This window comes from Talpa europaea (assembly GCF_964194135.1).
Source record: "Talpa europaea genome assembly, chromosome: X".
NCBI classification, from domain to species: Eukaryota; Metazoa; Chordata; class Mammalia; order Eulipotyphla; family Talpidae; genus Talpa; species Talpa europaea.
This window is the reverse complement of record NC_140081.1, coordinates 18,899,894-18,917,542: the sequence shown is the minus strand read 5'-3', so window position 1 is coordinate 18,917,542 and position 17,649 is coordinate 18,899,894. Positions and strand designations below refer to the sequence as shown.

The window sequence follows — 17,649 nt, the reverse complement described above, 5'->3', positions numbered from 1 at the left end:
GGTACTTAATAGGCACAGATACCTCATGGCAAGGATGCTGCCCTGTGTAACTCAGTATTCATCAAGGCTAGAAGTAGTGAATTAAGGATATAAGAATTGTTTCAATTTCTTTTTTCTGGCTTTGGTTCATCATTTCCATTTATTAACTACTTTGTTCCATTTTTCTTTGCTGTTTTCTTGAATCACACAACTTCTGGGAAAGCAAATTTAAGAATTTTAAAGTGAAATGATAATACAGACAATTTGATCTTTCAAAATATCTATCCCAGGGCCTCCCCTGGTGGCACGGCAGTTGAGTGCTGGGTTGCCAAGCTGCCCCAAGCCTCTGCAGTGCCGGTTCGAACCCTGGCCCCTGGCGAGGGTCCCACATGGCACGGTTCGAACCCTGGCCCCTGGGGAGGGTCCCACATGGCACGCAGACCTCTCCTGCCACGCCCACTGCCCTCGGCAGTGTATTTCATCAGTCTGCCTGTTCTGTTCCCCACTCTGGTGAGTTCTCTCACCCTCCCGTGCTTCTGACTGTACCCAGTACTTGTATAAATAAATAAATACATCTTAAAAATATATATATATCCCATGCAATATTCAGTTTCCAAATTTCTGACTGCTCTTGCAAGATTCAACTAGCTGGTCCTAAATCAATAGCCTGGCCAAATCAGACATTTGACATCCCTGTCATAAACTTCCTCCACAACATGCCAGGAGGACTGTAGACTTTTATACATTTTTCCAGTGGAGGTGGCTGTCCTCATACTTTTTGAAACTTAGATGAGGAAACATTTAATGAATTCTGTATTTGAAAAGATTTTTCTCGTGCATCGAATCCCTGGGACTGCCCTGCCTAACCCACCCCTTAAAGCACCTAGAGGAGGCAGGCAGGGAAAAAACTGAGAAGGACTGGAGGCTGAGCCACAACTGCTGAGCCCTCTAGAACAGGGAGGCATCAAATCTGCAAAGGCCCAGATAGTCAAGATTTTAGATTTTGCAGGCCATAAACTACAACTACACAAAGCTGCCTTTATAGTGCAACAGCAACAAGGGGCAATACTAAATAAATGAATATGATCGTGTTCCAATAGCATTTTATTCATGGACCCAAATTTGAATTTTTTATGTGTAATTTCATATAGCTTCCATATGTCACTTGTCTTTTATTTGCCAATTATTTGAAAAAAAAAAAAAGTTCTTGCAGGCTGTCCAAAAACTGGAGGTGGCGGGATCTGAGCCATGAACCACAGTTTGCTCTTCCAGCCCTATACTTTGGTTGAGATGGGTGGATAGTAACAAGTCTGGCAGAAAACTTAATGGTTTTAGCCCTGGTTTTTTTATTCTTTTCCTAAAGAAAACAAGAAGTACGTCTACACTTCTTCCACTTTCTCTCTGTGCTCTTTCCTCTTCTGGTTAGCAAGGAGTGACCCATTCAACTTCAAGTTTTAATCTTTTCCCTCTTATTTCTGTATACCTAATAAAGCTTCAACTTAACATAAGCCAGTGACACAACCTCCCATTTTTTTGGGGTTCAGAACCAATAAGCACCATCCCTAACTTAATCACTATTTCCAGGAGTACCTATTCTATATCATATTATTCTTTTATTTGTCAGTAATATTAAAACTCCCGGGGACATTGATTTTCTTCATTGTTAGTAATGTCTCATTTAGTGGATAATGCAATATGCATTTACTTCATGGTTAAAAGAACAATAATACATCAATTTGCAACAATATACACTATCAGAGAAAATATAAATGAGTTACACAGATCATGCTATTTGTTACAAAAAATATTTTGTAAACTTGATCACAATAAAATTTAAAGTTTTAAAGATCACAATAAAATCATTCCATTCAGAGTTGAGCAAAAAATAGGACTCCTGTTTGGTGTGGTGATTTTCTTACAACAAACTTCCTAGCCTGAAAACATTGAGATTCAAAGCAGCAGTTCATTGTTGTGTCCTCGAAACTGTCAAATTTGGGCCTCCCCGGTGGCGCAGCGGTTGAGCGCTGGGTTGCGAAGCTGCCCGCGGCCTCTGGGGCGCCGGTTGGATCCCCGGCTGCGCCCCAGCCACCTGAGGAGGGTCCCACATGGCGCGCAGACCTCTCCTGCCGCCCGCTGCTCCCCTCAGCAGTGTACTTCGGTGCTTCTGCCTGCTCTGCTCCCCGCTCTGGCTCTGGTGAATTCTCTCACCCTCCTGCGCTTCTGACTGTACCCAGTGCATGTATAAACAAAACAAACAAACAAATAAATAAAAACATGCCTCTATTAAAAAAAAAAAAGAAACTGTCAAATTTGTGTGTGTATTTGAATACTCTTGGGCTAATTATTTTCTGAAATGTTCTGCTTTTAAAAAAATCCTGAAGAATAGTCTTTTAGGTGCATCAGTCTTGAAGCAAGTACTGTTGTATGGCTTATACGGTCATGGATATGCTGTCTACCCCGATGCCCAATGCGTTGAGGCCATTGAGCTTTGGAAATGTGGCAAGTGTACCTAAGGAACTGATTTATAAACTGTATTTAAGGTATAAGTAATTTAAGTTTAAAGTTATACTTAAGGTTGGGGCCTCCCCTGGTGGTGCAGTGGTTGAGCGCTGGGCTGCGAAGCTGCCCACAGCCTCTGCAGTGCTGGTTCAATCCCCGGCCCCCAGAGAGTGTCCCACACGGCGCGACAGACCACTCCTGCTGTGCCCACTGCTCCCCTCAGCAGTGTATTTTGTCAGTCTGCCTGTTCTGTTCCCCACTCTGGCTCTGGTGAATTCTCTCACCCTCCCACGCTTCTGACTGTACCCAGTGCTTGTATAAATAAATAAATAAATCTTAAAGTTATACTTAAGGTCAAATTCATTTTCAATGAAACTTCTAAAATTGAGATTATAGGATCTTGCAATGTGTTTTTTTTTTCTTAAGCCCATATTCCAAAATATAGGGATTGATGTAAAATTATGAAGGTAAACACTCTTTAAAAATTCTACTATTAAAATGGTAATATTTAATGGACACTTCAAGAACTACCTTCATACATTTCCGGCTATTGCAATTTATTATGATTTCTGTTACTTGCATAAAATTAGAGAGATCATGGCTTAGTTTTCCTTGAATTTTGATCAAACAAACAAACATAAAATGAAAAACAATATTTCCTGAGACTCCCAAGGACCATTTTCTGTATCAACCAGGCTGCTGTTAAGGTCCTTTAAGCAAATAAGAACAAAGACTTCTGATGGGAGAGTGAGAAAAAAGCAAGTAGCTCTTTCCTTGTTTAGGAATCAGAATGGCTGAGAGAGAGGGGAAGAGAGGAATATGGGGTTAATTTGTAACCTTTCTGTGGTGTGTGTGTGTGTGTGTGTGTGTGTGATATAAAAGTACACTTTAACTTTGTGAGTTTTATTGTCCTTGGGGTTTAAGCAGTATGTGATCAAAATCACATTATGTAGTAAAGAATGCGTGGGTAGGTGGATAGTTAGGTGGGTGTAAATCCCTATAATATCCATTTTAGAAGATAAATGATCACTATTGAAGTTTGGGCAAATCATTTTCCCAATTCACTTTACTAGTCTTATACCACTGGGAGCCATTACAGGGCTTGTTACCTAATTTTAGGGTGGGTTTGAATCGAGGCGAACAGTCAAAAAAAATTTTCCGTGAATTATATGTATTATTAAGTATTATTTTGCCATGGAGTTAGTTGCTTATACTGCAAACTAGGAAGTTTATGAACAAGAATATGGTCTGTGAACACCAAGGTTTATTTCAAAACTGATATGGGTTTAGTGTGGTAATAAGGACAGAGTTCTCCAAGGAACACAAACCTATTTATTGTACATCAGATTATACTAATTTTGATATTTTCCTAGAAATATTAATTTACCTCATCATGTGTTATGCTTTGCAGGTCTTTAGCAACAATAACAAAATTCAGGCATGGTATTAAAGTAGTTATGCCATGAAAACTAATACATTCTGCGATTTGAAACAGAAGACTCCACTGTTTATTACATTCATTTAAAATTAGAAACAATATAGAAAATATAGATCTTTAAACATGCTTCAGAAATAAAATGTACATGCTTTTAAAGTAAAATCCCCAATGGCTATGCCATCAGGGGTGATGGGCCTAAAAATGAATTGCAATTGGTCACTTTGAAATTACATATGGATTTATAATTTTAAAATGTCTGGTAGGATGTATCTATAATGCATTTTTCATTTTATATTTATTATTCTTTTACTAAATCTCCAGAAAAAGAAAATAAATGACCTACTAGTGAGGTTTATTTTACCATGAGACCACTTGTAAAAAATAATTGAGTATTGTGTGTAAGAATATATGTTTCCTACATTCTGGTTCTCTAGGAACTTTAATTTATTGAGGTTGAAATTTTGCAAAGTGAAATGAGGTCTCCAAGTATTTCATACCACTTGCATCTTATCCAAAGAGAGATAATGGTCTACTTGAATTATTTAATTGGTATTCCAAAATTTTAGAAGTTTTTTTTTTTGATTGGTAAAAGAGAGTATTTAAGAAGCATTCAGAATTCACTATTGCTTAGCTTTTTTTTTTTTTTTTTCAAAGAGACGTGTTGACAGTGAAGGCTTGTAATTAGTCATATCATGGGCAAGTGAATCAACTAAAAAATAGATAGCATATAGGGCAGTGATTGGAACAGAAATAATTACTAGGTAAATATTCACAAAATTAATTGCATGGGTGATGCCCTTACCAATGCTGTAATTAAGGTACCTCAAGTCTTGTCTCTAGTCCCAGAATCCATGACATGAATACAACTAACAGAAAATTATGTCATGGGTTGAGTCTTCTCCATATATTCCTTCAGGCCTCTTGACTGACCAGATCTCTTGTTTTTCATACCCCTTTGCTTCTCAAAAGACCAATCCAGCTGCCAGACAGGACTTATTCTTACTGTTCTAGTGAGCTTGGGCATTCACAGAGGCTAACACATAAAGAGTTAGAAATGCGACATGCGTGAGGTTATAAGTACGCTGAAGACTATTCTGCTTTTAACCCTCAACTTTTCCTTCTCTGTTCTATGAACAAATGATTGATCTGTGTGATTGTTCATTTAACAAATGTGTAGAAAGGCAAAGGAATGAGACACAAGTTAAAAGAGAATAGCTAGCAAAGAAAAAGAAAAAAAAGCGATACTTGACATGGGCTGATGAAGTACCACAGTTAATAAATGCTACAGAGTTTATTAGAAAGAATAATTATTTCTATCCAGAGACTATCTTCTCTGAAAAGGTAGCACTTTCATTACCTAAGACATGAAGGATGGAGAAGGCTTGTATACATCAGTTAGGGGAAAAATATTTTATTGCAAGAAAAGACATTTTAATGAGAGAATAGACAATGACAGGGTACCCGATGTCAGGTGACATATAAAGAGCAGTAGGTCACCATTTTGACCCAAATGAAGTGTTTTTATTTTAAAGATGTGAAGAAAGTTACATTAGCTTGGATTGTCAAGGGCTATTAAAAAGAATAGCAAGGCAAAAGAGTAGGAGACAATTAGGGATCTGTCATATGACTGAAGGAAGAAAATAAAGCAGTGTATGTTAATTTCAAAGGTTGAGTTTGGTAGTTGCAAACACAGTAAGACCTTACTGTCCCACAACTTTAAAAGTTCTGAAGAAGTTGTAAGATCCAATTAACAACTAAATATTTTTTTAAGAAATGGTACAAAAGAGCAAACTTTCCTTTGTAGGCACATGTTTTCTCTAAGTCACATAGCTAAAAGTAATGGAAGACAAAATAATATGGTGGATAAGAGCATGGGCTTCAAAGCTTTACTTTTTGAATTCAAATTCTATCTCGGCTTCCACTTACTATTTGGCCTTGGGCAAGTCACTTGCCCTCTCTGTCAGTTTTTTGTGTATAAAAAGGGTGCAATATTGTACCTATATCATAGGGTTGTTATTATTAAATGCTAATATTTAAGAAACACATAAAATAATGCTAAGCATGTTCTAATTACTGCACAACACTCTATGGAAGTATACATGTGTGCCTACATTTAAAATAACTATTTCCTTATTAAAAAGTAGTATTCATCACAGAGAAAATTAAAAATTTATTAAAGATAACCTCCTACCTAGAATTTGCAACTGTTGAACTTTTGGTATACTGTACATTTTTCCATATCATTAAGTATACATCAACATCACTTTTCAACTGATTGCAAAATATTTCACTGGATGGATATACCATAATTTTTAACCCATATTCTACTGATGGACATGTAAGTTATTACAAATGCTTTACATATATAAATAAGGCTGCAGCAATCATTTTTTTTTTTTTTTGAAGATGGGGCTTCATGCTCACATCTGTGAATTTCTTTTTTTATGTAAATATTTTATATAATTCTTACATCTTTTTCATCTTTGCACAATGCATGCATTTTCTTTTTTTAAATAAATTTTATTTTTAAATTCCCCATACAATTGCAACCCCCTTATTTTGACCCCAATCCCTCCCCTCCCCGCCCCTCACCCCCCCCATAGAGTGTCTCTGGTTCATAGTTTTTTGTTGATTTTGATTTTCACTTTCTTATAGTTAATGAAAGAGGAGCAAACATTTTTAAATTTAATATATGTATACATCATTGTTGCTTTCACTTAAATTGTTGGAATTAAAACTTCTGGTCTCTGTGAGAATATGTTTATATTCAGCTTTCAGGTAACCAGAGAAAAGGTTTCCTGGAAAGAAAAGAAACAGCTAAGTCATGTTCTTATTGTTAATCTCAAATCTCAATAAACAGGTAAACAAGATTCACAAAATGTTGGTAACTATTGAGGCTCCATATGGATATTAGCAGTCAGTTCAGTTTGTGTCTGTAGTTCTGCAAATTTCTACCCCATCCTCTCCCGACACACCCCAGGGAAGTTCCATCTTAGTTGCCAGCAGTATATGTAAGAGGAAGAGGGGCCAACTCCTTGCACTATTGCTAATATATACAACACCATCTTATTGTAAAACAAGATACTTAAAAAAATCTTTGCTAAATCAATGAACTCAATATTTAACTTCACTGTTTGAATTTTATTTCTATGGTTCCTAGCAGAATTAGACAGTTTTAGTAGACTTATAGGTCAGTTATAGTTCCTCTTTCATGAACTGTTTGTTTCTGATTCATCGCATTTTTGTTGCTGAGTATTTTTCTTGTTGATTTGTTAAAACAGTTTTATCTTAAGTGTGGGGTGCAGGGAGCCATTACTAGTAATAGTGGCACTAGCTACTACTAGTGGTAGTCTGTGGTTAAAGACTATTGGTATTTCAGTGGTGGGTGTGCTATGGTGACAAGCATTGAAGAGGTGTGAATCTGTTCTCCTAAACCATACACAGTATTGTAAACTAATATTAGTTAAAAAGAAAAAGAAATTTATAAATGTACACACACCAAAGGAGAAAACAGATGTGGCAAAATGTTCACTATTGGTGATCCTAGATAAAAGTCAAAGGTAGATTCTTTGTACCATTTAGGCAACTTTTCAGGAGGTTTGACATTTTCCAAAATCAAAAAATAGACCATTTTCAGTTTGGATTGTTTGGTTGGTTTGACAGTTTATCCCAGAAAGTTCTATAGTATTATGATTTTAAATGTCATTTCATTGTTTCTAAATCAAAATTTTAACTTTTACATCAAAATTTTAAGAAGATCTACCTATGTTGGCATTACTTTTATAGTTCTATTCACATTTAAAATTTCATTCATCTGGTATTTAATTTGGAATTGTATGGGATATGAATTTTAAATTGATTTAAAATTTATTTCTGTCTGAAAGTTTTGGAGTTCAGCATTTATCATTAAACTCTTTAGAAATAATGCTAAATTATCACACAAATAATTATTTTTTTGAATTGACAGTTCTTTATTGCTATTTTGAACCATCATAAGAACTTTATATCTCTATTTTTAGAATAATAATGTATCTACCAAACTGTAGAAGTCACTTATTACAGTTATAAGAAGATATTTGGATCTGATTTTGAATTAATGATATCCAAAAATTTATGAATTTAACAAATCTGTAGAACATATTTAATAGACAATTTCAAATTAGCAAATATCAAATAGTATTTTTGTCTTCATAATAAACTTAAATGCATGCATTTCATTCATTATTTCATATTAAAGTTAACTTCTAAATATATATCTCATTAATGATAATGAGTATTAAAGGTATAGGTTGTTCTATCAAAAAAGAAAACTTTTGAAAAATATGAGTTAACAATTCCACTGTTGAAACAATATGTTAGATTTTCAAAAATGGCAAAAGTATATTTTGGGGGAAGAGCAAAGAAAAGGATAGAATTTGGAGTCAGAAATTAACATTTAATGCCAATTTTTTCACTTCCTTGTAACTTTAGGATCATTATTTATAGTCTCTAGTCTTAATTTCTTCATTTCTTAACTATAAATATATTTTCCATAGAAACATGATAAGGTTAAGGCAGCTAATATAAGTAAAATTTGTCATATAGTACCTGTAAAATTTTGTAAATCTAAGCTGTAGTAATTGTTGCTAATATATTGGAGGGAGAGCCACTCGACCAGCATGAACCATTTATTTATTTTTATTTATCATTTAAAATATATAAGGTAATACACTTTCTATGTGGTAGCCTTGGAAAAGACCAATATATTTTAACAGTTACATAAAAATTATCCTTAATTGATAACATTCCCTGAAATCATGGTTAATAATTTGGTAGATGTATATGTGTACCGATGTCAAAATACTGATATGCAGAGTATACACAGAAAATTGGGGCCTCCCTGGTGGCTCAAGGGGTTAAGTCTCAGACTGTGAAGCTATCCGCAGCCTCTGCAGCACGAGTTCAATCCCCAGCCAGGGAGCTACCCACATGGTGCTGCAGACCTCTCCTGTCTATCCTACTGCTCACCTTAACAGTGTATTTCACTAGATCTGCCTGTTCTGTTCCCCGCTCTGTCTCTGGTGAATCCTCTCACCCCCACACCTCTGGCCTGTACCCCAGTTCTTGTATGCATAAATAAATAAATCTTAAAAAGTATACATAGAAAAGTGAATAATTTATGTGCTATGTCTAACTTATTTTTTATTACTTAATACTGTCATGAATATTTTTCATTATCATAGGATGTTTTCCATGATATGGACCTCAATGGATGCAAAAAAATCCATTTTGGATGTAATTTATCCTATTTAGGGGATTTATTTTCATTGCTATAAATTACAAAATTGACCATTCTTGTCACATGTCTCCATATGGATATAAACAGTCAGTTCATTCTGTGCCTAATTCTGCACATTTCTACCCAGTCCTCTCCCCACACACCGGAGGGATGGTCCACCTTAATTATTTACCAGCAGTTTATGTAAGAGGTTTTCCTAGGTTCCCCCCAGGAAAATTCACAGAAGTGGAACTCTGTAGTTGAAAGGAATGAATATTTTTAAGGCTTTCCAGATATTGTCATGTAATCTTATACACTGAAGGATAGAAGATGCACAGAAAAGTATACGAATCATGGGAATAGAAGCTGATGGATTACTCTGTGTTGCTTCCACCCTGAGCAAGAATTTGAACATTACTCTGGAACCTCATCCATGCTCCCTCCCATTGACTAACTCCTCCCAGCTACCACCCTCACCCAAACACTTTTCCCACTTTTAAAACCTAGATTAGTTTTTTTTTTTTAACAAGAGCATTTGCGTTTTAATTATTTTATATAATTTTTAGATCATTTTTTTCATTTTTGCACCATGTATGCATTTTCATGTAGGTTATATTCCCCATACAATTCCCAACCCCCTTATTTTGACCCTAATCCCTCCTCCCTTGCTACCCCCTGTGGTGTGTCTCAAAGGGATCATGCTCAGCGAAATATGGCAGAAAGAAAAAGAAAAATACTAGATGGTCTCATTCACAGCAGGAATTTAGAAAACCTAAATAAGGGACCAGGAAAAATGATTATAATAAAGTAAAAATGAACAAGCAACTATAAACCAGAGACACCTAGATTATTTTTGCCTCTTTGAAATTAATATAAAAGGAATCATACAATATATGCCTTTATAGTTGACTTCTCGTGTACACCATTATTTTTGTGAGATTCTTCTATGTTCTTGTTTGTGCCACAGTCTGTTTACTTATATTCATGGTACAGTATCCCAATGTGTGAATATGCCCCTACTTTTTCCATTCTACTGTTGACAGACATTTAGGTTGTTTATAGAAAGAGACTATTTTGAATAATGAATAACGTTATGATTTAGGTGTCCTTTGCTGCATGTGTGTACACGTTTCTTTTGACTGTACTTAGAAGTAGAATAGCTGGATCATATGATACATTACATTTGCCTTAGAAAATACTGCCAAACAATTCTCCAGTATGGTCATGCCTATTCACTTTTACCAGAAGCATATGAGAGTTCCAGTTGTTCTATATCCTCTTCAAGAGTGTGGTTTTTCAATCACGTTCCTCTTAGTTATTCTGGTCGATTTGAACTGGTATGTCATTGTGTTTCAAGCTGTTATCCTCTGATGATTAGTACCACTTTTATATCTACTTGTGTCAAGTTCTTGTGCCATTTTTTGCCCATTAAAAGAAATGTTAGCTCTCCTTTTCTTATAAATGGGGGAGTTGTTTGGATACAAGTCCTTTGTCAGATATATGCATTGTGAAAATCTTCTAATCTCAATCTTGCTTTGCTCTCTTAGTGGTAATTTATGATGAATAGAGTCCAATTCGTCAATCTTTTCCTTTGTGGACTTAGTGTTTTTCCTTGGTGGACTTAAGGATTACTTATCCTGAAATCATTAAGATATTAACATATGTTCTCTTTTCAATATTTTATTGTTTTGCCTTACCTTCCAGACCTTTTTTTAAATATTTATTTTTATTTATGCATATAAGAACAGGGGTGCAGGCCAGAGGTGTGTGTTGGGGGGGGTGAGAGGATTCACTAGAGACAGAGTGGGGAGAAGAGCAGGCAGATCTGAAATACACTGCTCAGGGGAGCAGCGGGTGAGACAGGAGAGGTCTGCTGTGCCATGTGAGTCACCTCCCTTGCCAGAGATCAAACTCATGCTGCAGTAGCTATCGATATCTTGATAGTGCTGAGATCTAGCCCCTTGCACCACCAGGGAGGCCCCTACCTTGCAGTTTTAAGCAACCTGGAATTGATTTTTTATAAGCGCAATATGCACTAAGTAGTCATTTTTTTTTCTTACAAATATTCAATTAACTCATTTAATTATGAACCATTGTCACAAAAATCTGCAAATAAATTCTGTGCCCCAACAAACATTATGAGTTGTTTTATACAGAACCTTGACAAACACCATTTACAAAAGTCAATTAAACAGGCAAAAGATGGTATATACCAAATGGTATATATACCAAATGATATAGCATCATTTGCAGTTTTAATTTGTATTTCATTGATGACTTAGTGATTAGACTTTTCTCTGCTCACTGGCTGTTTGCATGTTTTGAATTTTTTTGTCAAGTTCTTCTTTATGTTCTTTAAGCAATTTTGCAGTAAATTCTCCATCCCTTTTCATTCATTGAAAGATCATTTTTATATTATCCTTTGATGCTGCAAATACTTTCAGTTGCTATAATTCTGCTGGTTGGACTTAATTTCTAGATGAACAATACAAATAATACATTTAATAGTTTATCAAACTATTTTCTACCTTGAAAGGGCTTCCCCTTACCAGTATTTTTGACTAGTTCTGTTTTCACTAATTTTTTGTGCTTAAATTTCTCTGGAGTATTTTTGTAGTAAGATATGTATTTGTGTCTTTTTTTCCCCTAATATAGACACATCTGTTTATCTTAATATCAAACCTTATACACATTTGAAATTAGAATTCAGAAATTGAAAGAAAAGGAAACTAATCTTGTGTGAAATTAGGTCAAGATTTAGTTAGATAATAAATTAACACATAAGGGAACTGAATGTGTTTAATTGTTTTCTTTCACCACAGGGAACATTTTAAATGAAGAGCATGGTTTTATAGTACTTTCAAAGAATATTAGGAAATATAATGCATTTTTATGGTATACTGTGTTTTCATAAGACTATGAAGTAGTAAATTATTTTAAAACACATAGAAACTGACAAATCTTACTCTACATCATAAATTCGTCACATCTGTTAACCATTTCCATGAACTACATAGAAGAAAACCTCAATTTCTGAAGACTGTTTTGAAGAGTTAAAAAAAAAGGTACAAAAAGTGAGTGTTAGAAGGTTACAATTTCCATCCTACCCTTAATTAAGTGATATTGTCATAGGAAAATAGTCTGCTTTTGACTAATGACTTTGAATAACAAGATATAATTACTCACCAGTATTTTGTGGTAAGTAGAAAAGGTAGCATTTTTTTTTCTTTTCTAAATTATAATTTCAAATGTATTCTTTACAAAGGTAGTTCATTAATATTTTTTTAAATGAAAAAATATATTGAAAGATCTCCCACCCCATCTACCATCTGCAGCTGTCATCACCAAGCATTGATTTTAATTCTAGGCATATATCCACAAGATAAATCCCTACAAGTTAAAGTCCTGGCTCAAAGTTGCATGCATTTGATAGACTTTTTCAAATTTTCTTCCACAGAGGGGCACAAATATGCATAGGAATCTATTTGCCATGACCTTGGTAGTAGTGTGTTTTCATACTTGGGTTTTAATCAGCTCAACAGATGAAATATTCAGACCTCTCATTATAATCAAGACTTAGTTTCTGTGTTTAAAATCAATGTGTGTTTTTTTTTTCTAAACTATGCTTATATTTTGTCCAATTTTCTTTGAGGTCATTACCCCTTTTCTTATTAATTTGCAGAAATTCTTGTATGTGTTAGGAAAATTAGTCTGTTATCTGAGAAGTGAGTCACAAGTAATTTTTCACAGTTTATTTTTCCTTTGACTTATAGTTTCCTTTGCCACAAAGAAGTTTCTGTTTTTACATAGTTCAATTTCTCAATATTTTGCCTAATAGAGCTTTTTAACTTAAGGATTATATATATAAATATTGTGTGTGTGTGTGTGTGTGTGTTTGATGACTCTGGACATGCATTGCAGTTTACTTAGGAAAAAAAAATGATCCTGAATTTGGAAGTTGTCTTTCATTCCACAGTTACTTATTGAAGGCCTGTTAAATGTAGGAACCCAATTCATCTAGAAACCAAAACTCAGTGAGGGAGGTAAGTGTAATTAACAAATAGTGTGAGGTAAATACTGTGCTAGTGGAAAGCACATGCTCTTTGAGGAGATAGCTAATGCAGATGTCATGACTAAGCTGAAAATTTCCCCAAGTTCTTATTAAAAGCTATTTATTATTCCAGATTTTAGTTGGGAATAATTGCAGAAAAATATTGCACCCATTGAAAGGGTAGATTGGGAGGATGAGAAGAAAACCAACAATCTTAGTTAAATGTTACACAGATTTCTGCACTTATGTATGAAGCCTCAATGAAATGTGAACTATCTTGTGATCAGATAAAAATGAGTTCATAGCTTAATTTTAAGAAAATATGATGGCTATTATCTCCAGAAGCTTCAGAATCTAGAGGCTCTTGGATGCTATAAGTTGAGCTGTAAGATGCTTTTTATATGTACTTGTGAGTAGAAAATGATCCAATAAATATAAACTAGTTACCTCCTTATAAATGCTGGAAAAGATAAGATGATGGCATTATTAGAGTATTATACACATGGAGTTACATTTGTGTTGTCACACACCTCCTTTCTCTCTCTCTCTCTCCTCTCTCTCTCTCTCTCTCACACACACACACACACACACACACAGTTCATCACAGTAGATGTCTCTATGAGTTATAACTCATAAAATAACAATAGACCTTCTTCTAATAACTATTTACTTTACTATTTAGTAGGGTACAAGTCAGACAAAGCAGTTAAAAAAATCATGATTCATTATTCATGGACAGATATTCCATGCTAACTTACCACTTGCCTCCTTTGTTTCTTCACCCATATAAAGAAAGACTATTAAGAAGAAAAGTCAAGGTTTAAGAAATAAAAGGGGTAGAGGACCCAGTGGACTATAGTGGGGGATTATGGGTAAGGTATGGTAGTAGGCATCCGAGGAGGTGTGAATCTATACCCCTAAATTACACGGAGTGTTGCAAAACAATATCACCTCTAAACAATGATAAATAACAAGATTTATGCTGGACACTTTAAATCCAAGTTACCTTTCTATTTCTCCTCAATTTTTATACTAATTTAAGTCAGGTGGACCCAGGGTCTGTACGTCAACTCACAACTTCCCCCAATCCACTTAGTTTCATATGACAAAATAGGGAGGTTCAACATATCCCATTCATCTTAAAGTTAGTTTTCCAAGGAAGTATTGCTGGGAGAGCCTAAGGTTAGTCCTGGACTCGCCTGCATCAGCCAAGGCTGGATGTCAGCCCTTTATGTATGCATTCACATGCACTTTACACAATATGTATAAATGGATTTACAATACATTTCAACATGCATGTTGTATAGTTACATGTAACAAGAGTTCATGTAAAATTCCTTCCTCTGTGAATTAATTATTTCATCCATTTATGTATCACTTTTTAACCCCACAACTCTTGGGCCCAAATAAGCCCAATTAAAAAATACAACGTTCCTTAAATATAGTTTGAAAGTTTCCAAGTTGAAAGTGTAGAGAATAACAGGATGGTTGTAGTGGAAGATAGAATAGGTGGCAGAAAGAACTAAGGGCAAAACCAATTATTGTTAAAATGATCAACCATGCCATGAGTTCCAGGTGCCGTAGGGTTGTTGGGTAGATTAAAGAAGTCAATAAATGTGAAACTTCCAAACACAATGCTGAAGTCTTAAAAGAACCAATAATCATTCTGGTATAGTCTCAGTTCTAACCCAAGTGTTCTTTTTACTTTTCATTCCAGTGGCCTGATTCTGTTTTACTTTATTATCACAGGGCTTGGAAACTGTAGCTCACAAAACTGCTTACCTCGCCAATTTTTTCTTGAACACAAAAGGATTTCCTTACATGATTTTCCTTAACATAAAAGAAAGTTAGAAACAAGTATAAATGCAGGGTGTCTGGTATATAAAATTTGCCACACCATTATGTTTAGTAAGTGAGTGGTTAAGTGAAGAATGCGTTCCTTAACTTTCAGTGGTTGGAGTTGGGCTTCCATTTGAATGGAAGTGTGTTATGAATTTCAAAAAAAAAAAAATAGTGTCTTTAAAACATGGACTTTTTGGGAATAACTAGTATTGAATGATTTGTAATATGTTCATTAAATCCTAACATGAAGCATATATAAGTAATCAACATTATGCTATTAATATGCCAAATCAATTCATGGCAATGACATCTCACAACTTTTTCCCTTTTTCATTTGAGCCATGAAAATCTTTTATGATTTTTCCCCTGCAGGTTTCTAGAGACTTACCTGAGAAACAAGGAAAGCTTGAGGCTCACATAAAAGAGCTTGGGCAGCTTGAAGAACAAGTAAATCATCTGCTACTGTGGCTCTTTCCTATTCGGAATCAATTGGAAATTTATAATCAACCAAATCAAACCGGACCATTTGACATTAAGGTAAAGACATTTTCTTTTAAATATTGTTTTCTGAAAGAATGGCAATATCACTGAACTAAGTTTCTCACTCACTGTCACTATCTTCATTGTTATTATAATGTTTATTATGAGTATTAGTATTATTTGACTGTATTTTCCTCTTAGCATTTGTTAGCAACCATGTATTCACTAAACATATCACTAGAATGTCTTCATCATATCTGTTTCTGTGATCCATTTTCAATTGTTACTTTAACTGAACTTAATACATATTTGTAGACTCCTTATCCAAATTCAAAGCTGTTTAGGAGATTAGGTGCCTACAAAGTAAAATATAGGTTATATTTTTTTTCAAATTATGCTTATTTGGGTAATGTTGGGTTACATCACTGTATAAGTTTTAGGGGTATCAGTGCATACCTCTACAAATGCATGTTATCACACCATGCCCTCCTCCAAATCCCCAGGAATCCTCTACCATAGTCCATGGGATTCCCTCACCCCTTTGTTCCAACCTTCCCCCACCCTTCCCTTCTGGTATCAGTCTTGTTGTAAACCGAAGTTTCCGTCCTTTTTTATAGATAGCTGAGTATTCTATTGTGTTATATAACACATCTTCCTAGTCCACTCATCTGTCATTAGATACTTAGTTTTTTTTTTTTTTTTCCCCTAGCTTGGCTGCTGTAAATAGAGCTGCAATTAACAAGAAGTGCATACTAGTCCTTTGTTTATGTATATGATGTGCAAAAATTTTCTCTCCCTTGGTAGGGTGTCTTTTTGTGTTAATAATTTCTTTTGCTGTGCAGACTTGTTTTAATTTGATGTAGGCCAATTTGTTTATTTTTGCTTTTGTTTCCCTTGCTTTTACAGTAGAGTCCCCAAAGACATCTCTGAAGCAGATGTCACAGATTATCATTTTGCGTGTGTTTTCTTCTATGTATTTTATCAGTTTTACATCCCAATCTGTGATATAGTTTGAATTAACTTTTGTGTATGATATGAAATAGTGCTCCAGTTTCATTTTTGGTATGTGGCTGTTCAGTTTTACCAACAACATTTGTTAAGGAGACTCTCCTTTCTCCATTGTATGGTCTTGGCTCTTTAATTGTAAATTAACTGTCCGTATAGGTGTGGGTTTATTGCTGGACTCTGAATTCTAATCCAATGGTCCGTGTGTCTGTTTTTATTCTAATACCATACTGTTTTGACCACCATTTCTTTGTATTGTAATTTGAAGACTGGTAGTGTAATACCTGCATTCCTCTTCTTGTAGTCAGAATTGCTTTGTCTATAAAGGGTCTTTTGTGGTTCCATACAAACTTCAGTAATGTTTCCTCTATTAACTTACAGAAAGCTATTGGAAATTTGGTAGCAATTGTATTGAACATTTATATTGCTTTGGGTAAGACTGAAATGTCAGTTCTTTAGTAGAGAAAATAAATCCCTCTCAGACTGACTCTAGTTTACCTTTCCATCCTTTTAGTCTATCAACAACCTCCTCTAATACTCCATTCCCAGCAAGTTATATGGTATCTTTATATGCATGTTGTTTCTTGCCATGTCTGTGTTCTTAATCTCTATTCTCTGAATAAATTATTTCCCCTTTTTTTTGATACAGCAAAATTCCCTCCATCCTTCAAAACTGAATTCAACGTCATTGCCTCTTTCAAACTTTCTTGCATAGCCCAAGTAAATTTAGGTTTTCCTGTAAGCATCTGAATGCATCTCCTGTGGTCATTGTGCATTGATTTACCCCTAAATCTGACATACCAGAATGCCTTCTGACACTGTTCCTTGAATGCAGAGGGCATCTTCTTATTTATCTCCTTCTCAACTTCATCATCCCAGAGCCCAGTGCATGGTAGTTACTTGTTAGTGTTTTTTAAACAATGAATAAAGATGGCAATACGGCAACCCAAATGGTAATGAGATGCTACAGGTAAGGACCCAGACAAAAATGCCACTTGGACGCTGTCATTTCCTCCTTTTAATGTCCTTGTAGACATTGATTGTTCCTATATTTTCCACCTCCCTAGAGCCTATTCTAAGGACTTGTCACAATATCAT

General features: G+C 34.9%; 1 protein-coding gene across 1 annotated transcript in view; it reads left to right on the top strand.

The window, feature by feature from the left end:
• DMD (dystrophin) overlaps window positions 1–17,649 on the top strand; it is a gene marked incomplete at both ends in the record, with an annotated part of 1,915,324 nt that overhangs the window by 1,196,334 nt on the left and 701,341 nt on the right. Inside the window, 1 exon segment of the mRNA XM_084258879.1 lies at window positions 15,439–15,603. Coding sequence (XP_084115005.1) covers window positions 15,439–15,603 — 165 coding nt within the window.